This window comes from Geotrypetes seraphini, chromosome 15 (genome assembly GCF_902459505.1).
Source record: "Geotrypetes seraphini chromosome 15, aGeoSer1.1, whole genome shotgun sequence".
In the NCBI taxonomy this organism is placed as follows: domain Eukaryota; kingdom Metazoa; phylum Chordata; class Amphibia; order Gymnophiona; family Dermophiidae; genus Geotrypetes; species Geotrypetes seraphini.
Window position 1 is genome coordinate 24,563,231 of NC_047098.1, and position 19,520 is coordinate 24,582,750.

The 19,520-nt window shown below is 41.4% G+C and overlaps 1 protein-coding gene across 6 annotated transcripts in view; it reads right to left on the bottom strand.

Moving 5' to 3' along the window:
• The window catches only part of RERE (arginine-glutamic acid dipeptide repeats), a 468,133-nt gene that overhangs the window by 270,905 nt on the left and 177,708 nt on the right, over window positions 1–19,520 (bottom strand). For all 6 annotated transcript variants that reach the window (XM_033922383.1, XM_033922386.1, XM_033922385.1 and 3 more), the window contains one exon: window positions 13,936–14,006. In XM_033922383.1, the coding sequence (XP_033778274.1) occupies window positions 13,936–14,006 (71 nt within the window). The remainder of the gene's footprint in view (window positions 1–13,935; window positions 14,007–19,520) is intronic.

The window sequence follows — 19,520 nt, forward strand, 5'->3', positions numbered from 1 at the left end:
AAATGTGGACAAATGCAAAGTGATGCACATTGGGAAGAATAACCCAAATCACAGTTACAGGATGCTAAGGTCCACCTTGGGAGATAGCATCCAAGAAAAGGATCTAGGTGTCATAGTAGACAATACTATGAAACCTTCCGCCCAATGTGTTGCAGCAGCCAAAAAAGCAAACTGGATGCTAGGAATTATTTAAAATGGGATGATTAACAAGACTAAGAATGTCCCTATATAACTCTATGGTGCAACCTTACCTGGACTATTCTGGTCAAGAAAGATATAGCGACACTAGAAAAGGTTAAAAGAACAGCAACTAAGACAATAAAGGGATTGGAACTCTTCTCGTATGAGGAAAGACTAAAAAGGTTAGGGCTCTTCAGTTTGGAAGAGAGACGATTGAGAGGAGATATGACTGAAGTCTACAAAAACCCTGAGTGGAGTAGAACGGGTACAAGTGGATCAATTTAGAGACGATTGAGGGGAGATATGATTGAAGACTACAAAAACCCTGAGTGGAGTAGAACGGGTACAAGTGGATCAAATTACAGATGACTGAGGCGAGATATGATTAAAGTCTACAAAAACCCTGAGTGGAGTAGAATGGGTACAAGTGGATCAATTTAGAGACGATTGAGGGGGGAGATATGATTGAAGTCTACAAAAACCCTGAGTGGAGTAGAATGGGTACAAGTGGATTAATTTAGAGACGATTGAGGGGGGAGATATGATTGAAGTCTACAAAAACCCTGAGTGGAGTAGAACGCGTAAAAATGGATCAATTTTTTCACTCCATCAAAAATTACAAAGAATAGGGAACACTCAAAGTTATAGGGAAATACTTTTAAACCAATAAGGGGAAATATTTTTTACTCAAGAGAATAGTTAAGCTCTGGAACGTATTGCCAGAGGTTGTGGTAAGAGCGGGTTGTTATTGAGAAAGACATGGGGGAAGCCACTGCTTGTCCTGGATCGGTAGCATGGAATGTTGCTACTCCTTGGGTTTTGGCCAGGTACTAGGGATCTGGATTGGCCACCATGAGAACAGACTACTGGGCTTGATGGTCTGACCCAGTAAGGCTATTTTTATGTTCACCACCACTACCAGAAACAAGGTTACAAAGATCTAGATACCAGAAAAAAAGAAGGGTGGTGACATACATGATTACCTAAGAGAGACAGCAGGCACACACCCCTAGATTTATACTAGAGGACTGGAATCAAGAAACAAATAACGATGTAATCAGTGTTAATCTATAAAAGAAAAGTAACAAAAACAAATGGTTTGTTAGTGATAACATCTAATAGAATGCAGAAAGGAATCCTAATGGTACTGTCTAAATCCTGTCATCAATTTATTTTCTAGGGCAGCTCTATCATTACACTGTATTCGATTTCTGTGTCTGTGGAATTTATGAGGTCTCAGCATGAACACAAGCTTGCCAACTGGATCTGGTTCAGATCAGGCTAAAATGGTTTTGGCAGTATAAAAGCATCTTTTAAAGATAAATCAATAAAATTACTTTCCTGCTGCATCATGCCTTTCATGGAAGAGATTTATTCCTTGCCTACAAAATCCCTTAGAACAGTGCTCTTCATTGTAAGGCCTAGAAAGCCAATGACAGCTCCTATCAACCCTAAATGTTGTTTCTTTATATTACCCTAATACAAATTCTCACTCTACCTTCCTCTAAGGCTATCTCTAAAAATGTTATTCTGTTTTCTAGCTGTGGCCATCCGACTCTCAACAAGTTGGAGGCACATGCCATCCAACTCCTGTACTATTCTTGGCAGACTGACAAATCAGCAAAAGTCTGCCAAAAACAGTAGGAGTTGGGCAGTGAGAGGAGGATTATCTGGGGGGGGGGGTTTGTACTTAATGTCAAATGTATGATTACCTACCAGCTGGCATGGGGTTGTTGTATATATATGGATTCGGTTCAGAGAGCTCCTAGCTCAGAAAATGAGCTTGATATCTGGAGGCTAAAGCATCACAACTGGAAGAACTGAGGGAGACATTGGTATATTGAGATCTTCAGAGATATAGTAGAGCAAGTCACACCTCCACTGGAGACATTGGTATATTGAGATCTTCAGACATAGTAGAGCAGTCACACCTCCACTAAAAAATATTATTGAGAAATAAGTATTGAGAGTATAGACAAGTGGTTCTCAACGGGGACGCTACCACCCACCAGTGGGCACTGAGAAGTCTAAGGGGGCATTTTGTGTCCAAGTCATATTGAGGGGACACTGAGGATCAGCCTTGAGCAATTGGCAAATCCAATGGTCACTGATGACAGCACTGTTATCTTTGTTTTGATTCTTCAACTTTTGACGCATTGGCAACGTTCTCACTAAGTCCCGCGCGACTGCCCCAAAGTTTCTCCTCCGACGCAAGCCGTTGACCTAGATAACCCCGCAGATATTTCTTCCATCAATTCAAAACTGAATTAAACACACTGGTTAAACACAAATATGTTAGCCCTCAACATCAGTAAAACCAAAGAAATGATTTTCCCAGTTAAGGATGGTTTCTCCTCTTCTGTCCCTATTACAATAAACTCTGTTCCTGTTCAAATAGTTACTTCAATTAAACTTCTTGGAATCATCCTCGATGGAAAATTCTCGTTTCATGATCATATAAGTTCAGTAGTCAAGAAATGTTTCTACCGCCTCCGAATGATTAGATCTCTTGCTACTTTATTAGACCAAACTTCTTTAAATACTCTTATTCATTCGCTAGTCATTTCATGTCTAGACTATAGCAATTGCATTATTTAAAGGCATCACTAAGAAAGAAATAAAACGCCTTCAAATTATTCAAAATACTACCATTAAAATCATTTCAAAAGCTCGAAAATTCGATCATGTCACACCACTTTTGATTAACGCCCATTGGCTTCCCATAGATCATCAAATTACTTATAAAATAATGTTACTGATACATAAAACCATTGCTTCCGGTCTACCTGATTTCATCAACAGATTATTAATCCCCCACACCTCCCATCACACATTACGTTCTTCTAATCAAAACCTGTTATCTATTCCCTCTTTAAGACACATTAGCACCGTGTGTACTAATATTTTTCCTGTTACAGCCCCTACCATCTGGAACTCAGCACCAAATTATATAAGAGAAATTTCATCACTTGATAAATTTAAAAGTAGCTTGAAGGCCTTTCTTTTTTAAAGACGCATGTGGAGTATACCGGTAATAGTCCTTTTAAGGACTGTAATGGAATTTCGTTCCTTGCTTTTTCTTATTCATTTTAATCTTTTCTACAAAGTGCTAGATTATTTATTTTTTGTTCCCCCCTTTTGTTTTGATCCTTATCCTCTCTTTTTCTTTACACAAATGTATTTCCTCCCTTTTTCATTTTGTTTCGGTAAGTTAATGTTTGTCTGTTGTTTGATTGTCTGCTTTAATAACTGTAATTTGTTTTTAACTTATGCCTCTCTATTCTTTGTTTTTATATATTATGTAAAACCGCTTTGAATTTTGATAAGGCGGTATATCAAATTTTTAAATAAACCTGAAACCTGTCAGAGAAGAAGCTTTAGGGCAGTCAAGTGGGACTTGGTGAGAAGCTTAACTTTATATACCAGGTCATCAACCTAAGGAAGCTCGATTCGGTTTACAACAATTAAATAAAATCTAAAGAAAGTTTACAACAATTAAATAAAAACTAAAGAAAGTAAAAACAAAGGTTTCAAAAGAAATTAGTTTTAAAAATGTTTGTCAAATAGAAAAGTTTTTAGACATTTACAGAAAGATTGGAAAGAACTGGGGCTCCTCAGAATTAAGGGGAGTTCATTCCATAGTTGAGAAAGTTTAAAAGCCAAAAATTGACTGACGATCCTAACTCCTTTAATTCCTTTTCTAGAAGGAAGGGAGAGTTTGACTTGTTGGATGTCTCTTGCAAAGGAAAATCTGTAAGCATTCCATAATAAGGGAACAAGGGGAATAAAAATGCCATATAAAATTATGAAAGAGATGCAAGCACATTTGAATTGAATTCTAAGATAAACAAGAAGCCAATGAAGACTCAGGAGCAAAGGGGTCACATGGTCAAATTTACTTTTTCTAAAAATCAGCTTTGCAGCAGTATTCTGGATTAATTGTAATCTTTGGAGACAGATCTTTATGATGTCAAGATATGTAGGGTTGCAATAATCTAGTCGAGATACTATGAATGATTGGACTAAGACAGAGAAATTCTGATGATGAAAAAGATGTCTAACCTTCCTCAACATTCATAAACTAAAAAAGCATTTCTTGACCAGGGAATTTATTTGGTCCTTAGAGGAATAAAAAAGGACTCCCAATATCTTAGAAGAGAACTCGATCTACAAAGAGGCCCCAGATTCCAAAGCTACAGTAGGAGGAAGACAGTCCAATTTTGGACCTAACCACAGAAGTTTAGTTTTAGTTGTATTAGGCTTCATCCAGACAGACATAGCTCAGGATTGAAGTTTGGAAATGGAAATGCAATGATTTACTTTAGAATACTAAATTGGTAATATCCAAATCGATCTCAATCAGTATAAAGATATCATCTGCATAGGTGAACAGCGTTTCCCAAGCTGATAGCTTAAAAGTATTCAGTGTGGTCATATAGAGATTAAATAGAATTGGAGAAAGTGGAGAGCCCTGGGAAACCCCACAAGGAAGCCGCCAGGGATTGGAGATATTGCCTTCAATATTCACTGAATAAGAACAAGACAATAGAAATTTAGAGAACCAATTCAGAACAACCTGATGGAGACCTATATCTGAAAATAAATTTAGTAAAATTTTGAGATGTACTATATCAAACGCCGCAGATAAATCAAACTGGAGCAAAATAGAACATTTATTTTGAAGAAGTAATTGTTGAATTTTTGAAAGAACAGAGATCAATAAGGTTTCAGTACTAAAATTAGAACGAAACCCATGTTGAAACGGTTGGAGTAATGAGAATTTCTCTAAATAATCAGTAAGTTGACCAGCAACAATTGATTCTAACATTTTTGTTAACAAAGGTATATTGGCGATTGGTCGGTAGTGAGAAGGGATAGTAGGATCTAAATCTACTTTTTTTTAGAAGAGGAATAAGTGTTATTTGTCCCATGGATTGTGAGACGTATCCATTTTCCAAAGAAAAATTCAATAAAGTAGTCAATCATGAAATATTAAGAAATAGATATGATGGAAAAGGGTCCAGTGAACATTTATACTTTCTCATCTTTTCGCACAGTTTAGAAATTTGATGTTCAGATACTAGATTAAATGAACACCAATAACGATCAGCTGGCATCTCCTCTGTAGAATTTTTGGAGTATGTAGGTAGATATCCAATTTCACCTACGGGAAAAGATTGCCTGATAAGAGATTTTATCTTGAAAAAAAAAAAACAAAACAAAAAAACAAGCTAGAATATCAGCAGAGGGAGATGAGGATTGATCAGATTTGGAATTAGAGTTAGTCAAAGAACACCAGAGTTTAAAAAGAATAATACTCTGGTTATTAGACTTAGCTATGTTACAACCACAATAAGTTTTTCTCGCTTTTCTAAGTTCAAAATTATATTTTCTAATTGTACATCTCCAGTTTAATTTGTCCAGATCTAAATGAGAATTTTTCCATTTCTTTCCTAACTTCCTCTAGATAGCGAGAACCCAGGAGCTCATCTCACCTACACCCATTCTTCTAACATGGCATCACATGACCAGGTTTTGCTAAAATTGAAACATAGAAACATGATAGCATATAAAGGCCAAATGGCCCATCCAGTCTGCCCAACTGCAGTAACCTCAAAATAGTTCAAAACTAATGCAGTGAAAAGAGAGGAAAGGATCTCAAAAACCCAGCAAACACTCCATAAAGGATAAATTTAGTTTGCATGCAATGGGGTTCCAGTCTCTTTCATCAGTCTACCAACTTCTCAGTTTTACCACATATCTATTTAACTTTTTTCTTTTCAAATATTGGTGGTCTTCAATCAACCAAATTCAATAGAATCAAAACATTCAAAATGGTGCAAATCAAAATCTTTAAGCTCGCCGGTTCAACAACTCCTGCAGGGGATAGAAGGAAAAATATAAAAATCCCACCCCCCATAGTTACTAACCCAGGCATACTTCATATCAAACAATATATAGGAGTCTGAAGTTCTAGAATGAGAAACTGACAATATCAAGGTCTTAAAAACATACTTGAAGCCTCTGCACTTGACTACATCCATTGATTTACAGACAATTTTAATGTGCTCTACTAGGCCAATCTTGACAACAGAAGCATCAGATTTTATTGCTGTTAATACCCCAAGCAATTACTGTAACACAGTGGAAACCTTTGTCCAGAACAGCAGAGAATTGTAATCTGTATTGCCGACAGCCAAAACACAGACACATCAATTAATGTGCACAAATATACCATGCATATCTAGGATCACAGAAAAATGGAAAACCTGTAAGGTTATAGGGAGTAAGGCACAGAGAGAGCACATGTAAACAGGTGCAAGACTATTCCCATCACCTAGCAAAGACAACGAGCAGGGAGTCCCATAAAAATCAAAACACAGGAAAGTCACCGATACCAAAAATGGCACTGTACTTAACGTTACAAATGTTATCTATGTTGGCTATGAAACTAGGCAGCAGAACGCAGCAAATATTTCAATCTGAGGAAAATTAGGGTAAGTACTATCCATCTTCCCAGATCAAGGAAATTAATGTGCTACACAACAGTAAATTCTATGGCTCCACTCATGTTGCCTATAGCATTTCCATTTTTCCCCAAATCCACATAAACCAATAATAAAATGTAAACACTAAATTTTAATTCACAGAAGAGTAAGTAATATATTGAACACCAATTCATATATATGCTGCTGTTATTCACAAACAGGGGAATAAGACATTCTATAATGGAAATATTGTTACACAAAAATCTTGGTGCATTGTCATGTAATTGTCTTGTGACCTTTGGTCTTAGATTTGTTTGATGATAATAATAATAATAATAACTTTATTCTTATATACCGCCAACAATCTTGCGACTTCTAGGCGGTTCACAATAAAGAGAAACTGCGCAGGCAGCGATTTACAGAGTATAGCAGTGTACATCTGATAGTAACAGCATTAGTAATAGTAACAACAGTTTATATACTGCAGGACTGTGAAGTTCCATGCGGTTTGCAATGAATTAGAAAAATTCCGTAAATTGATTGGAGCATTCATAGTTATTGATTAGGGGTTGACAGTTTACAAGATCAGATTTGGGGGGATTACGAAGGGGGCTATTGTCCTGATTCGATATCCCATTGAGACAAGGAACAGTATCCAAAATGTTGATGATTTATATTCTACTAGTCTTATAGCCCGTTACATTAACGGGTGCTAGAATATATGTGTGTATCGCTCTCTTTATTTCTTTTTCTTTTTCTCTCTCTCTCTCCTTAGTCGCTTTCTTTCTTTCTGTCTTTCTTTTTCCTTGGCTGTCCATCACCACCCCTTGCCTGCTCCCCCTGTCCATTCTCCCTTCCTTTTACCTCCCCTGTGTCCACCACCACCCCTTCACAGCTCTCCTTATGCAGCAGCAGCCCTTCTCCCTTTGTTTTACCTCCCCCCTGTCCAGCAGCACCTTCCTTCTCCCCCTGTCCAACATTAGGCCTCCGTTCCTTTTTCTTCACCCACCCCCTGTCCAGCAGTAGGCGTCCCTTCCTTTTTCTCCCCCCTCCTCCTTCTTATCCCTATGATACAGTTACCTTGCTCTGCCCCTGATCAGAGGTTCCCGACAGCCGCCCAGTTGTACCCATTGGAAAAGTTCCCTCTGCGGCATCCCGCACCCCTCCTGACGCAACTCCCGCTGTTTTTCTTTCTGTCTGTCTCTGTCCCTGGCTCCCTTTGTCTGTTTGTCTTTCTGTATATCTCCCTGTACCTGTGTCTTTCTTCTTGTCTTTCTGTCTCCCTTCCTCCCTCTGTCTGTCTGTCCAAAGCAGCATTCCCTCCCCCTCCATTTCCCTCCCCCACACCAGTTCCCTGTGCACCTGCCCCTGTGCCTTTCTTCTTGTCTTTCTGTCTCCCTTCCTCCCTCTGTATGTGTGTCCAAAGCAGCATTCCCTCCCCATACACCAGTTCCCTGTGCACCTGCCCCTGTGTCTTTCTTCTTGTCTGTCTCCCTTCCTCTCTCTGTGTGTGCAAAGCAGCATTCCCTCCCCCCACACCAGTTCCCTGTGCACCTGCCCCTGTGTCTTTCTGTCTCCCTTCCTCCCTCTGTTTGTCTGTCCAAAGCAGCATTCCCTCCCCCTTCCATTTCCCTCCCCCCACACCAGTTCCCTGTGCAGCAGCATTATTGTTTCCTCTACCCCCTTTCCCTTCCCACAGTCGCGACTACAAATGTGGGCCCGAGTCCTTTGCCGCCCCCCCCTTCCCTTCCCGCAGGTCCGACTACACATGGCGATTCAAGCAGCGTGTCCAGCAGTCTTCACACGCTGCTTCGGGTCCTTCTACTGGCCTGATTTACTCTGGCACGTCCGGAGCAAATCAGGGCAGTAGAAGGGCCCGAAGCAGCGTGTGAAGACTGCTGGACACGCTGCTTAAATCGCCAGTCGGGGCCGCGGTAAGGGAAGGGGGGGGCGGCAAAGGACTCGGGTGCTGGGCAGCGGAAATCTTCTTCTACCTTGCCTCTCCTCCACCGTCGGGAGTCAGCGCCAGGAGCTTTAACGGCTGGTAGTTCCGCGTTGAAACAATCCCGCGCCTCTTTGAAAACTGTCATGCCGCTGGAGCCGGGAGGCGACGGAGAGGGCAGGGGGTGAGCCGCTGCATGCGCACTTCCTAGCTACAGCTCACGGAAAACGGACGCACGCTTAGGAAGTGCGCATGCGTGGCTTACCTTTTTATTATAATAGATTGGTATATGGACATGGTGGTGATAAATTTATGTTCTACTTCCCAACTTTATACATACCAGCTCTGCAGCAGATCCAGGCTCATCTGCTCAAGGATCCCATACAAGTTCTCCACATCACAGTGACATGGCCCAAGTCATATGGCCATCTCTAAGATACTACTTTTATTGACTGTTAGTGTCCTACATTTTTAATGTTGAAGTGCAATTTCCATATTGTGTCCAGAGGCAGTACTAGCACCGAGCCTTGAAAGCCAATCTCCCTAGCTGGTCCATTATTATGGACTTATTTACCAGGATACTTGCGCTTATTTGCAAATTTGGCACAATTATTTAAACATATACCTTTTTCTTGTTGCATTTTCCTGATGAGAAAGGCTGTCAGAAGTTACAATGGGCAAAGTTATTTCAGTGCTGTCCAGCATACTTTTTTCTTGTTAGGATACAATTTATTTGAAAATAAGGATTTATGTTATTTTTAATTAACATTTTTACTGTGATTAGCTTAGTTATAGGTGGAATAAAAATGGGAAAATAAATGAATAATGGCTATTTTGCCTACCTCCTTCAAATACATAAGGGAAAGAACTCATGCCCAATTGGTCCTGGGAACAAAACAGTTCCTAAATCTGAAGAGCAGTATTTACCTGCGAGTTTAATATAGTTTCTTTATTTTTGGTTTACAATTAAAAATACTAATATGTATACTTTGTATTCGCCTGCACTAGACACACTCCTGTCTAGCTGATATCCATCTGCTCATTCAGGACAAGTGCATCAGTCTGGCAGCCAGGATGAGCAAGTTCTTCATGAAATAATTCTTCCTGAAAGCAATGGATTTATTCAGCCTAAGTCAGGTCAAATACATTCTCCTCCTCCAGCTCCTAATTGATAAAACCAAGTACAATTTTTTAAAATCATATGACTATCATTCAAAACAAACACCCCTTCTTAATGCAGCCAGATTTTCACTAATACCAACTAAGCAGCAAAAACCTAAAGAGTTATAAAGTTAAGACAAAGGTATAGCATCATCGCCAGACCTTTTACTGAAAAAGGGAACAGAGAGAAGAAATGTAATGTAATGTAATTTATTTCTTATATACCGCTACATCCGTTAGGTTCTAAGCGGTTTACAGAAAATATACATTAAGATTAGAAATAAGAAAGGTACTTGAAAAATTCCCTTACTGTCCCGAAGGCTCACAATCTAACTAAAGTACCTGGAGGGTAATAGAGAAGTGAAAAGTAGAGTTAGAGGAAAAATAAAAATAAAATAAACATTTTAACAAGACAGCATTGATCTAAATACTTTGGAAGGTAGAAGAGAGGAGAGAAAGGAATAGAAGCAGAAGGGGGAGCCGTTGAACAGTAGAATTCTGGAGAAATTTAAATGATAGAAATAGAACAAAACAAAGACAAAAGGCAAAACAATAGTTAAGATTAAAGATAAATCATAAGCTAGAAAGAAAAATAAAATAAAACTTTGTCTTCAATCCACGGTTTCAGCATCAGTGATGAAGTGGAGCAAGTAAGTTTAGGAGGAGCGATTGACGTTTCCAGAAAGGGCTTCTTCAGGGAAGAGACTTGGCAGACAGTCCCAGGATGCCTATGTCTCCTCCCCTGCGATGTTCTCCCATCCATGCATTCCCTCCCAGACACACTGCCCGTGCCCCAGCCGCTCCAAGGAGGCTGCCCCAGATGAGGCCCACGGTGAATGCAGAAATGTGTCACTAATGAAGCTTGGCAATGTGCAAAACTATGCACACTGAGGAATAAGTATCAAATGGACATTGTATATTATGTGGCTCATAATCAAAACAAAAATAGGTCTAAACACCTGTCTAAGTCGGTACTTGGACAACTTAAAAGACAAGTCAGGTCATCCAAGTGCCTATAATCAAAACGAGTTTTTAGACATATCCAGAGAGTTTTTACGCCTCTGAATCCCACTGTGTGCCCAGAGCTGAAAGGGACGTTTTTGAAGGAGTGACAAGGGTGGGAGGTGGACCGGATGTGGGCCAACCTACACTTAGTCGTAATGCAGGGAAAGTTTTACGAGGCTGCCTGGATGGAACTTATACATCGTGACTAGAGAATGACACGGTGACAAAATTCATCACCATTCCTGTCCCCACGGATAACCACGGGAAACCATCCTGTGTCATTCTTTAGTGTCTATCTCAACCGCAGTCCTTCTACACCAGCATGGGTATTGTGGCTAGACCCATTCATACTCTGATTCTTCTCTCTCTCCTTAAAGAATGACATGGAGATGGTTTCCCATTCATAGGTAAGGGAATGGTGATGAATTTTGTCACCATGTCATTCTCTAGTTGTGACTTAGACGATGTAAAACCAGATCTAAGGGCCAGATTCTATATAGGATACCCAGTCTCAGAAGTCGCCTAAGCGGTTTTTGAGATTTGCACATGGGCGTCCCATACAGAATCACCTAACACCATGATTATCTTACTGGCGTCCATGTCATAAGCTCTGGTTAGAGAATTGGGATGTTGTTGAGCTGATCACGGCTACAATCAGTTTAGCGGCCGCAGAAGGGAACCTGTGTCTCCCCCACCTCCCAAAGACTACAAGCAGGAGAGATGCTCAGTACCTCCTGTCGGACCTTCCCCCCTCCCCAAGATCATCGGCAGGAGGGATACCCAGTCCCTCCTGCCAGTACCCCCCACCCCCCATAAGGCATGCTCCCTGCCCCCCCCCCCCCAGACCCCACTGTACCTTTTTAAAGTTGTCCGGCCGGAGGAATGCTTCCTCCCTCCATCAGGTCCGTCTCCACTGAATGACAGGCCTGCCCCTTCCTGGTGAATCGTGGGATGCACTAGGGAGGTACTTAAGGCCCTGATTGGTAGTGCTGCCCGATTCAGGGGGAAAAAATTTTGATTCGATTCAGCCTACTGAATCGATTTTTCGATTCAATTTTCCTGCCCAATTGGGTGGGTTTTTTGGGGTTTTTTCCCCAAATATCCTGGTGAGTTTATTTTATAGCCTCTTCACCCCCTTTGCCCTCACCACACTGGCGCTGTGGTGTAAACAAAATAAACAAACAAAAAAGACTTTTCCTCTCTCTCTGTTAAATCCTAGCTCACGTTCACGGTCTAACACCAGCTCTGGCAGGATACACATTTCAAATTTGACATATTGTAATCACAAAATAGAAAATAAAATTATTTTTTCTACCTTTTGTTGTCTGGTCATTATTCAAATAATGTTGGTCCCAGGCTCTAGTTGTCTTCTAATCAGGGTCTCCTTCTTTCTTCTTGCTAACCATCCATCTTCCTTCTCTGTCCTCCTCTTCTGTTTCCCTTCCCTCCCCCAGAGGTCTGGCATCTTTCCTTTTTTTCATCTCCATCCTCCCGCAGCTGCAGCGATGGACCCCACCATCCCCAGATCCACCATCTCTCCTTTTCTCAACTACCCTTCATCCAGCATCTCTCCCTCCTTCCCCACCACCCTAGGGTCCACAGCTCTCCCTTTCTCTTCCCAACTATCCTCCTATCCAGTATCTGTATCCCTCACACACACACACACCCATCCCTTGTGTCCAACTTATCTCCCTTTCTGTTCTTTCCTTCCCTAAATCTTATTGTCCACCATCTCTCTCCCTCTCCTCTGTTTTTAAACCCATTATTTCTCTCCCCCCCTCCTCCCGTTACATGCATCTCTCTTTGAACCCCCTCTTCCCTCCCTCCGTGTACTTCTACAACAGGGCCGGCCTTCCATCACCCCCCACTCCTGAAGGCCTTCATGTTCCCCCAGCTTCCCCTGAAGTCCTGGCCTGCCCCACCCCCCCTCCATCGCAGGCCTGCATGTTCAGCCAGCTTCCCCGCTCTTACCTTGACATGATACAGCAGCCTGCAGGATCGCCGGTGTTGTAGCAATCCTTGCAGCTGCTGTCATCAGCGGCACGTTACCTCTGCCGCAATCCTGCCCCTGATGTCAGAGGAAGGGAGGGATGCAGGCCTTCTCAACTGATCCTCCCCCCCTTGCCCCCTAAAGTGGCAGTGGCAATGGACAGCCAGCAAGAGGCAGTGCTGCCGCTCCTGCTTTAGGAAGGCACGGGGAGGAGGGTCGGTCACCAAATCGGAAGGCTGATATTTTTTTTTTTAAAGCAAATTGATTCAAATCGATTCACCTGTTTCGAGTTGGAAATCGGACAGCACTACTGATTAGCCCTATAGGAGCGGCCTAAGCGATCTGGCCAGTCAAAGCCTTAGGCCACTCCTAGCACATCCCAGAATGCACTGGGAGAGAGGTCTAAGATTCTGGTTGGCCCAGGTGCCTAAGATCCATCCTAGGGAAGGGGCAGGTTCACCATTCAGTGGAGGCGGGCCTGCCAGCTGGAGGGGGGACTGGGGTTAAAGGCAGGAGAAACTGGGCATCCCTCCTGCCAATGATCTTAGGGGTGGGTGTGGGGTTCTGGCAGAAGAGACTGGGCATCCCTCCTGCCAGTGGATGTTTCGGTGAGGTGGCAGCAGGAGGAATTTGGCACGCCTCCTGCTGCGGACATTCAGGGGTGGGGGGGCCAGCTTCGGGGGTTCCAGCAGGAGGGACTGGGAATCCCATGTCTAAAAGGTCTTGTTCTGGGCATTTGGGACTTGGACAAATTTTTGATCGAGAATACGGTATAAAGTTAGACGCAGTGGCAATCTGGCCGATTAAACGCCTGGACGTACAGGTAGACTATTTTTCGATGAAACACACAAACACACCCATTTTGGATGTACTTTTTGAGAATGGACATTTTGCCAACTAGCACCCTACATGCAAATCGGACTTAGAAGTTTCTTTATTATTCCCCTCCAGATATACAAGGATAAATGCCTGCCCAGTTTCATGCAACTTTCTTCCTACTCATGTCAATAAAGCATTTGAAAACAAAAAACTAACAATGGTTGCATCCAAGCCCTATGTAAAGAGAGTTCTACAGAGGTCAGAAATTATTAGGGGTCTCTCTGGAAGGTTACAAGTAATGAAGGCCAAAATCACTCCATTTTTCACACTTCATAATAAACAGTGCTTACCAGTTTGAAGTCTTGTATACTGCAGATGAAGTATGGCATGTTGGGTCGTCGACTCTCAATGTATACACAGTCTTTAAAAAGAAGAAAATAGAGACACTGATTACAGATAGAAAGCATCATTATTTGTACTTAGCAGTGGCATATCACAAAATAGTGATGCACCATCTAACAGCAATTCAAATGTCCCAAACAAGATTATTTCACAAATCTTCAAACCTTTTGTTCATATAATTTTTGGGGGTTTCAGAGCCTGGGAATTAAGAGATATAACAACCTCCAGTATACACATAATAAGGTGACTTCAAGAACTTTAAGCCTATTCTTTTAAACCTCAGTTTTTAACTTAAGGCATGCTGGTATTGACAAAGTAACATATTAAATTACAACACAAAGAACTGGCTCATTCACTCTTTCCAGCAGAGATTCAATCATTGAGTAAACTAGTACATATCATACATAAAACACCAGATCCCTCTTCTCCCAATTTTCACTTAAGCCCTCATTTCCACCACTGCCCTCTACATACTCTGTTACAGTCCTGACTTATATCACTTCCATTAGTAGGCCATTTCAGGCCTCATTATCTTTGATTCTTACAAGCATAGGCGCTAGCTCTGTGGGTGCTAGAGAACTCCCAATATTTTTTTATTTTTTATTTTTTTTGCTGCACTGCTCAGACATCAGAGCTGAAATCTTCCAATGTAAAGCTGCAGGGGAATGCAGGAAGTAAGGCTTTTTCTCTGCAGGTACCATTCCCATCTCCCCCTGCAGCCTATTGGTCAGATAGTCCTTAGCCAGCCAATAAGCTGCAAAGGAGGCAGGACCAGTAAATTAGGAGACATCATCGGTCAGACAGTTCTTAGCCAGTCAATAGGCTGCAGGGAAAAGCAGGACAGAGGGTTAATGAAAGTTTTGGGTAGCTGCTGGTATCTGCTCTTGTCTCACAAACTCGGTGTTCAGGACCCAAACACAGTAGACACCAACTAAGAGTTGGTGATAGAAAAAGGCCGCTGCACCTAAAGCACTTCTCAAAACCCATCAATGGTTTCAAAGGAAAAGGATTTCGTCAGAGAGATTATACTCACTGCAAAACTAAGAGATCCACCTGCTGAGGAAGAAATCCGAGGCCAAAGCCCGAGTTTGAAAAAAAAAAAAGATATATTTTATTTATTTTATTTATTTTCCATTTCTTTTCTTTTAGTAAAAAGAACAATACTGATAAGAAAATAGTATAGAAAAAAAGACACAAGAGCGGAAAGGCAATGCAGACTGAACAGAAAACAAAGAATAGAGGTGCCGCAAGCCTATGTCAGGCTGGAGGGCACTTGTGCATGTGCGGTGTGGGCAGTCACAAAGTTTCTTAAAACTTAAAGTGACGGTGCACTTTTAATACTGTTCGTACCGGAGCTCTGTGGATGACATCACCCACATGTGAGAATATGGGATAAAACACACTACTGCACATTGTTCTTCGATTGTGCACCTTGCAATGGAGCATCCATGTTTCTGACCTTGTGGCTGCCACATAACTAGAGACTGAGCACTGCATAGTGCATCGACAAACTATCCAACATGCAATGTACGAGCACATATGTTGCATTTTTCTGTTCCGGAAATCACGTAATTTAATAATTGCCTTAAATTTTTCATTCACCCTTGCATCTTTTTGAAGGTGCAGTCTCCAGAATTGTACACAATATTCTAAATGAAGTCTCACCAGTCTTATACAGGGGCATCTCTCTCTATGCACCCTAGCATCCTTCTAGCTTTTGCAGTCACCTTTTCAACCAAATCGTGCTCCTCTTTCATGCACAAAAAGTTCTTCATCCCATAAACTGTACCATTCCCTTGGGTTTTTGCAGCCCAAATGCATAACTTTACATTTCTTAGCACTAAATCTTACCTGCCAAATTTTAGACCATTCTTCAAGCTTTGCTAGGCCCTTCCTCATGTTAATTACATCATCCAGAGTGTCTACTCTATTGCAGATTTTGGTATCATTCGCAAAGAGGCAAAATTTATCTGACAGTCCTTCAGCAATATCACATAAAAATGTTAAAAAACAACAGGTCCAAGAACTGAAACTTGGGGTACACCACTGGTAAAATCCCTTTCCTCAGAAAGATCTTCATTGATCACTATCCTCTTTCACCTTCCACTCAACCAGTTCCTGACCCAGTCCGTCAATTTGGGGCCCATCTCAAGGTACCCAGTTTATTTATTAGACACCTGTATATAACACTGTCAAAGGCTTTGCTAAAATCTAAATACACCACATCTAGCATACGCCCACTATTCAACAACAAGACCTACCTCTAGTTAATCCATGTTGCCTCATGTCCTGTAATCCACTGGAGTTCAGAAACTTCACTGTTTTAAAAGCGTTTCCATTAATTTATTTACCACAGAAGTTACACTTACTGACCTGTAGTTCCCTACTCCTTCCTTACTTCTGTTTTTGTAGAGAGAGGCCACATCTGCCTTTCTCCAGTCCTCTGGTACTACTCCTGATTCTAGAGAAGCATTGAAAAGGTCAGCCAGCGAAGCCTCCAGAACTTCCCCAAGTTCCTTCAGTACCCTCAGGGGCAGGGAGAGAGGAAGAAAAGTTGGAGGAGGGAATGGAGTATGGCAGGGGACAGGCAGGGAGAGAGGAAGAAAAAGTTGGACAGTCAGAAGAAGAAAGTGCAACCAGACTCATGAAATCACCAGACAACAAAGGTAGGGAAAATGATTTTATTTTCAATTTAGTGATCAAAATGTATCCGTTTTGAGAATTTATATCTGCTGTCTATATTTTGCAATAGTGGTTTTTAGCGCAGGGAGCCTATGAGCATCGAGAGCAGCGCAGGTCATTCAGCACAGCATCCTGCGCTAAAAAACGCTATTGTGGATTAGTAAAAAGGGAGGGGGTATATTTGTCTATTTTTGTGTAGTTGTTACTGAGGTGACATTGCATAAAGTCATCTGCCTTGACCTCTTTGAAAACCCCCGGAATACAAATGATAATTAACATTTTCTCTGCATACAGTGTGCTTTGTTTTTTAAAAAAAATTTTATTGTTGGTAGATCATTTTGACTTTGTCATTTTAAAAGTAGCTCGCAAAACCAAAATGTGTGGGCACCCCAGCTGTAAAGCATGCAAACATGTTGCTGGGAGTCCCAAAAACACAAGAGATTACAATAATCTAGCCCAGCAAGAACTACAGTCTTAACAACTTCCTTAAAGTTGTGTCTCGTCAAATATGATCAAACATAGCTCAACATCTGTAATTTAAAATAAGTATTTTTAATTACACTTTGTAAATAGAACCGGAATCCAAGTTAAGCATCCAACAAAACACCTAAATAGATCGCACTTTTAGCAATTTTCACCTGGCTATTCAGCACATTGATTATCCAAGGAACATCTTCAGCTTGTTCTCTCGACATTAACATGACTTTGGTCTTAACTACATTCAACATCAATTTGTTATTAGTCATCCAATCCCTGATTGATTCCAGAATTTCGTCCATTTTCATTTCTGCTTGTAATAACGTGCTAAGGGAAAGAAAAATTGAATATCATCTGTGTATACCCTATAGGATACCCCATGATGCTTCATCAATTTACAAAGCAGAGTCAGATATGAATTGAACAAAATTGCTGCCTTAACTTTATCAGCTTTCATATATTTCTCCCCTTCTTTGAGGGCTCCTTTTACTAAGGTACGCTAGCGTTTTTAGCACACCCTGAAGATTAGCGCGCGCAAACCCTAGTCTAAATGAAAAATGCTAACGCAAGCTCTATGGCGGCATTAGTAAAGGGGAGCCCTGAGTCTCACAATGCACTTCTTCTTATTACTAATATATCTTAAAAAAAATGTCTTGTTGCCCAGTTTTACCATGTTGCCAATTTTTCTTCTATTTGTATCTTTGCTTTCCTGACTATTCGACCAACTTCTCTTAATTTTTCGAGATATTTTAGCTTGTCTTCTTCTTTCTGTGATCTTTTGTAGTTTATGAAAGCTAACCTCTTTTTCCTTACCTTTTCAGCTAATACTTTTGAGAACCAAAACGGCCTTCTTTTCCTCTTACTTTCCTTACAAAATGGTTTGTTGCCCTACAATAGCTCCTACAGTTTTGCCCACTACTTTTCTACTTCTTCCAGATATCCATCCCATCCAGACAACAATTCCTTGATGTAATTCCCCATGTGAACAAAGTTAGAGCAATTAAATTTCCTGCCCACAAATATAATGCACCAAATTATGCCTATGCAGGAAAGAAAAATTAAAGTACAGAGGTAGGATGGAAGGGGAAGATAAAATTAGGGGGAGGAAAAAAAAAAAGAAGTGGGGGAATAGAGCATGGTGTAGATGGGCTGAGGGAACAGAGGAACTGGTTGGAGAAAAGTGCTAAAAATGGCTCGAAGGGGGGGAGAGAATGATGCTGACACGCTGAGAGGGGAAGGAGAGAGTGGTTAGACCCTAGCTTTTGATTTTTCCACATTCCCTGCCCCTGCACTTGGCATCTAGATACAGGCTGATCATCACTACCATTCACTACCAGATGTATTTTGGTTTTTCTTTTTGGTTTTTCTTTGCTGGGTGAGGGGAAATTTGTTGTGAGTGGGATCACCCCTTCCTCTCTTCTAAGATACTGTGGGGTGAGCTGTCAGGGTCAGGGTTTGGGAGGGTTCCACTAGACCAGTGGTCTCAAACTCAAACCCCTTGCAGGGCCGTATTTTGGATTTGTAGGTACTTGGAGGGCTTCAGAAAAAATAGTTAATATCTTATTAAAGAAATGACAATTTTGCATGAGGTAAAACTCTTTTGGCTAAGTCTTAATAATAATATTGTAATTTATAGCTAAAGAGACATATGATCAAGAAACTATTTTATTTTACTTTTGTGATTATGATAAACATACCGAGGGCCTCAAAATAGCATCTGGCGGGCCGCATGTGGCCCCCGGGCCGCGAGTTTAAGACCGCTGCACTAGACTACCAAGGAAATCTCTACTGTGGGAGAAGGAAGTTGGCCTCCTTTTCCAAGGGCCTGGCCCGGCCGAATGTAGGGATCTGAGGCAGTATGATTGGATTGGAGGGGGAGAGAGGGTGCCAGTATGACACAGGTACAAATTATTCCCCATCCCTGCAGTAACTCAATTTCCTCATCCCATCCCCACAAGCTTTGTTGCTGTCCCTGTCCCATTCCTGTAAGCTCTGTCTTAACCGTGTTTGAGGCTTGTACAGATGAGGACAGAGCTTGCAGGAATAGAGTAGGGAAGGAAAATAACTCGCCGAGACAGGAAAATGAGTTCCTGCGGGGACGAGGAAAAATTTGTCCCCGTGTCATTCTCCAACACCTAGGCCTCTTATTCAAGCCTTCTATGATGCCCCATACCCTGGCATTATTTTTCCCTGGTAGTTGCACAGGTGAAGATGCTTTTTTTTTGTTTTTATTTTGCATGCCTTGAGGTAGCAAATACACCACTTTTGCATTCATTTAACACTCATACTGAAACTCTTTCTGCACTGCTATTCCATGGTAAACTGAGCTAAACCTGCAGAGACCCCATGGGAAGCTTTCTGCATCAGTCGCTTA